The sequence below is a fragment of the Phasianus colchicus genome, chromosome 1 (assembly GCF_987193195.1).
Source record: "Phasianus colchicus chromosome 1, bPhaCol1.hap1.1, whole genome shotgun sequence".
NCBI lineage: Eukaryota > Metazoa > Chordata > Aves > Galliformes > Phasianidae > Phasianus > Phasianus colchicus.
Window position 1 is genome coordinate 23,062,420 of NC_143436.1, and position 6,000 is coordinate 23,068,419.

Sequence of the window (6,000 nt, forward strand, 5' to 3'; positions counted from 1 at the left end):
TATGGTAATGAGAATGCATTGTTTTTCAGAATTTCAGTCTTTTTTTACTGAAATAACATAAATCATCACCTGCTTTTCATTGTAAGTTTTTCAGATTATATTTTGTGACTACTATTTACATTTTCATCTGTTGTCAAAGCAGTGGCTTAATAAGAAACAGCTTTGGTAAGCACCTGTATTCTCTGAAACTGCACAGTTATCCAACCCAAAAGCTTATTGCCAGTAATCCTGCTTTAATCAGAACTCTGACTGCCTATAGTGAAAGCATTTAGGATTTGCAAGTAGCGGCAGAGATCTCACTTGGAAAGGTTCTTCTACAGCGTCCAAAAAATCTAATGATGTTAAAATTATCTTCACCACCATGGTGCCTTACTCCTGTATGTGATAATAGCTTTATTAATCAGCATTCCACAAGGTACAGGCATTGCTTTTAACACATATAATACACATGTTAACTTCAGTTGCCTGAACCATGAATTAACTCAAACTCAGAGTGCTTACTGAAGTAGCGTTATCTACAAGCTACAGACAAATTTCTTTAGTTTGTGCAGCATCTTTCATAGGAAGTGCAAAATCAATTATTAACACAAAATTTTCATGTTAATTTATCTTAAAGCATGGAGTAATCATGGAGTGGGAACACAGAAATTAAAAATCCATGATCTTCTTTTCCCATTTTCTTCCACTAGTTTCCCTTCCTTCTGAAGGAGTGGTTGCTTATGTCATTATGTGCCTGTTTGTACACGGCAAATTGTCCTCCCTTTATATCTTTCAAATTTTTATCTGGTTTTAACAAAAGTTTAAATATAGTATCAGTCTCAAAGGCATTCAGTTTGTTCATACTTTTTGCAAAATTTGGAGATCTATCGGAATACATAGATAAAAGATCCCCAAGTAGATTACCAAATTAGTTGACTTTTCTGAGGATAATAATAACAGTGTGAGCTCAACCAGTAGCAGATCTCAAGAAACCAATCACAGGAGAAATATTACAAGTTTCCCTAAGCGCATGAAAAGCTTATCACAGAATCTTAAAATGGCTTAGGTTGGCAGGAATCTTAAAGGTCATCATGGTCCATCCTCCTGCTGAGGTCAGGGTTGCCATCTCCTAGATCAGTCTGCCCAGGGCCCCATCCACAGGTACTCTGGGCAACTCTTCCAGTGCCCCACCACTCTCTGAGTAAGAAATTTCCTCCCAGTATCCAATCTAAACGTCCTCTCATTTTAGCATCCCTTCTTTCTGTTGTATTAACTGCACCACTGTGCTTGGTGTCATCAGCAAACTCACTGAGAGTGCACTCAATCCCTGTGTCTATGCCACTGATAAAGACATTGAAGATAAAGACATTGAAGAGCACCAGTCCTAAGACAGACTCTTTTCGAGCATTGCTTGTCAGCAGCCTCCACTTGAGCTGTTGACTACAACCTTCTGGCTGCAACCATCCAGCCAATTATTTATCTACCAAATAGTCCAGCCTTCAAGTCCATATTTCTCCAATTTAGAGATAAGGGTGCGCTGTGGGGCCGTGTCAGAGGCCTTGCAGAAGTCCAGGTAGACAACATTGGTTGCCCTTCCTTTGCCACCAATGCCATCATTCCATCATAGAAGTCACCAGATTGGACAAGCACAATTTGCCCTTGATAAAGTCATGCTGGCTGTCATGGATCACATCCTTATCTCGCACATGCCTGAACATGTATTCCAATAGGATCTGCTCCATGCTCTTTCTAGGCACAGAGGTGAGGCTCACCAGCCTGTAGTTCCCTGGGTCTTCCTTTCTCCCTTTCTTAAAAATGAGAGCAATATTTCCCTTTTTCCAGTCACCGGGGACTTCATCTGTGACTCTTCAAATATGATGGAGTGTGGCTTGCCACCCATATCAGCCAGTTCCTTCAGAACCCTAGGATGCACGTCATCTGTCCCCATAGACTTGTGCACATTCAGCCTCATGAGGTGGTCTTGGATTTGCCCTTCTCTTACACTAAAAGAGATTTTGCTTCCCTGACTTACTCCAAGAGGTTCAGGGATCCTGAGGGGTGTGGGAAGCCTGACTTCTGGTGAAGGCTGAGGCAAAGAAGTCTTTGACTATCTCTCATGCCTGTTGAAGGTAACTTTCACTTCTCATTAGTCAGAGGAGGTACACTGTCCTTTGCCTGTCTCCTCTGCCCAGTATACCTGTAGAATCCCTTTTGTTATTTTTTCGCATTCTTCACCAAGTCCAGTTTCATATATGGGCTTTTGTATGTGAATACACATGGAGTCCACACCTCAATGGAGGATAAAAAACCTTACCAACTGTTTTCTTCTTAAACTTTTACTAAACCTCAGCTAAAATATTACATATCATTAAATGCATTTTAAAGTAGGCTCTAGAAGTTCTACTCATCAAGATATTTTGACAAATCATATCATCTGTGGAGCCTTGCCTCACATGCCCTTGAATTTCCTGATTCTGAAGTGGTCATTGAGCTAGGCTGATCACACATGCTATTTTACTTTCAAAACTAACACAAATTTGTGAAGTGGGAACACAACCTCTCTCTTGTCAAACATATAACTTCTGCATCTTAAATTTTTAAGTGGAAAGAAGACCTGGAAAATTGTTATGCAAAGTACTTGTTCTCACTCTTTTTTAATGGGCTGAGTGAGAGTGGCATACATCCTGAAAGTAACATCTGTATTTTACATTTAATTTCACTCATCTGTCTTTCTTCATTCTCAGATTCAAGGATTCAACGTGAAAAATGGCCAGTTTTCCTATGCCAGTGACTGTACAGGTTTCTTCAGTCCTGCAATCTGGATGGGCTTGGTAACATCTATAATTTTACTGTGGATCCTGACCTATGGAATCCATATGATCATGCAGCTCACAACAAACAGCAGATTTGATGATCCCAAAGGTCCAGCTCTGTCAGTTCCTCAGACAGAATAGCCATGGATTTATTTAATACGGCTTCAGCTTTTCCTGGGTTGATATTTATGATTTTTATAAGCCTTCTACTTTGTGACATGTGTAACCTAAAAAGATGTCATCACAGAAAAGGATAATCAAACGACATACTAAAGGATACTTATGGTTAGCAATAATAAGTCTACTTGTTATTAACTTTCATTTTTTTAATAATGTTCATTATTAAGGTCTAAGGTGAGGTTGTCAAGATTATTACTTTAGCTATTAAAAAGACCAGAACAAGCTGCCTTCAGATTAAATATTTTTGGCAAAGAAAGATTATCAAAACAGAGAGAAATGAGAAGTATTTATAAATAACTAATTCAATAAGAAACTGAAATATTATCATACTAAGTATGATTAAATGTGCCAGTGCAGATGGAAATAATGGAATTTTCTTAGCATTCTTCCTTTGCCAGGTATCTTTGGAGTAGTTTTGAAGGTTGTACAAAAAATGGGAAAAAAGATAGTGGTACTGTACTGTTTAAGTTGAACATGTTCATGGTCATCTCACTGCTTCCAGAAACCTGTGTGATTAATTCTTTTGCAATTAATAAAGATACTACAACCTCTCACTGATCAATCTGAATATGGTGGGAATTGCTAAGTATTATGGGACAGTAAATGGTAAAACGGTGAAAAAAGGTAAAATAATATTTTTATTCTTTTGTTAGAAATGTATTTGTAATACTGCACATGTTCTGTTACTAGATAAAGAACAAAGAGACACAATTTAGCAAAGTTACATTTGTCACATGAGAAAAAATCTTTTTTTTTAATCTTTGTCCATCTCATAGGACAGTGATTAAGAGGAAAGATGGTTAGAATCGGCTATTCAACTAAACCAGTGATAGTTTATACTCATCATTTCTGGATGCTACATTTTTGCTCCGAAGCAATGAAGTAAGTTAAATGCTATCTGAAGCTATTCCTTCTTAATCATTCAGACCTGACTTGGAAGACAAAAAGGAAACTGGTGTGTAACTAGGAAAGGTGACTCCACTGCTGTAGTATTTTCCCTAGATGTTTTTCAAAACCTTGAGGAATGCTGGCATTTGATCTGCACAAAAATGCGTTAGACAGGCACTTTTTCTTTGCAAAAATAAGTTGCCAGGAGAGATAACTGGACTTCATTAATTTCCTCTTTAAATAATGAGTCTTCCTTGAAAATTGACATAATAGTCATGAAACTGATAGCTAGAACAGACGAAGGACATTACAAGGGACTTGGTTTGTAGAAGACAGCTTTCCAATGACTCTTTTCTAGATTCACCAAAATTTAAAATAGATTTTATTCACTGGTGATGATACATGAGAACTGAAGAACAAGGCCACCTAGATCAGGATCCAGTATCCAGCAGCAGTATGAGAATAGTGAGCATGTACAAGAATGGTGCTTCCTGCAGACATTCGCCTGGTCTCAACCATTTAAATTCAGGGACGTCCTCAGCCAGAGACGGTGACTGTATTTAATAACTCTCAGTATATCTATATGCCTGAATTTGTTTAGTTTCCCTTCAACCCACGGACTCCTCGAATTCTCAGTATCTTGACTAAAGTGTGGCACTGAGGATACACTTACCTTCCCTTGCTTGCCTAGGCTGGACTTGGAGAAGAGCAGAAAATAGTCTCACCTAGTGAAGAGGTAGGCGTCTTCCAGAAGAGATCAAGTTGGAAGAGATGTTGGAAGATAGGTTTGTTGCATTAGTATCAGTAAAAGTGGAGACCTCAGAAAAAGGGCAGACGGAACTATCTACTGTGTTTGATATTACTCTTTCCAGGTTATAGTGAAGATACCTGGGGTGGGGGAAGGGGGGAAACCCTTGCAGCTGTATGTTTTGCTGCTCTACAGCCATGGACAGCAACAAGACACTGATTTCAGCAGGGCTAGGCCTCAAGAAATTCTAGCAAGATTTTGCACCTGCCTGTGTTTGCCTACTTTGCCGAATAAAGTTAGAAAGCTGCCAAGGGCCTCTCAGTTCTGTGTACTTCTGTTTTCACAGTTCAGCTTAATCACAGGTACACTTGTTAAAACACGCCTGCTTCAGGAACAGTTCCAGTGAGAACATTAGCTGTGTCTGGAAGGTGTGAGCCGTCGTGACTTACCCTGGAGCTCATTGAAGTTATCAGAAGTATTTCCAAAGACTTCTGTGAGTGCCAGCTCATTTTCTACAGAGTACAAAATAACGAAGAGGGGAGGGTGGCAAAGAGCACAGCTAAAAAAAAAACAAACTAACATAAATAAATGAAACTTTACTGATAGTTTCTGATTTTTTTCCTCAGAAAAACAAAACTAAACTAAACTAAACTAAAACACCCCAAACCTATAATGCAACTTGAGAAAAAAATAATTTATCTATGAAAAATCAAGAAGGTTAAAACCAGAGAAAAAACAAACTAAAACATAAAAGTATTGAAGCCATAAGATATTTAAAGCGTTTCATCCCAAAACTCAGCAATCATCACTTGTTGGAGGGGAGAGCAGAGATGGAACTACAGTCTGAGTCTTCTGACTCCTGTTCATGCAATGGGTACTGCCTTGCTGTGCTGGTTTCTCTACTTGTAAAATGGCTTCTTTCATAAACCACATGGAAACCCATAAATGATTTGCAGTGAAATAGAATATAATGGAAACACTCTAAGAGTAGTATTTGTATGTAGACCGTAGAGAAAATTAAGTCATTCCATCTGTGAAAGGTAAGACTCGATTAATTAATTGGTTCCTCCCTTTCTTCTGGGAGCCTGGTAGATAATTAATTTGCAAATATGTATCAGCTGAATTAGGGAGCATCTGGAAATTAGAGAGCTCCATAATTCTTTCAACATAAGCTATAGGGAAAAAAAACAACGGAGAAACTAATCTAAGATACAAGTGGAAGTTTGAATATTGGGTATTGGTCACTGCTGGCAGAATGTCTCAGCAGGTGGTGATGACTGTAGGAGCAAGTATAGTGACAATCTCCTTGTATTGCCCAAGAGAAGCAGATAACATGCACTTAGTCAAGAGGGCAGGAAGTTTTTCTCCTGCACACTGTTGTTTCTGCTGCAT

General features: G+C 38.6%; 1 protein-coding gene across 1 annotated transcript in view; it reads left to right on the forward strand.

Annotated features, from left to right (window-relative positions):
- Positions 1–3,530, forward strand: part of LOC116243768 (V-type proton ATPase subunit S1-like) — a 52,043-nt gene extending 48,513 nt beyond the window's left edge. Inside the window, exon 10 of the mRNA XM_031615173.2 lies at positions 2,724–3,530. Within this exon, the coding sequence (XP_031471033.1) occupies positions 2,724–2,933 (210 nt within the window). The 3' untranslated portion in view covers positions 2,934–3,530. The remainder of the gene's footprint in view (positions 1–2,723) is intronic.
- The last annotated feature ends 2,470 nt before the right edge of the window (positions 3,531–6,000 follow it).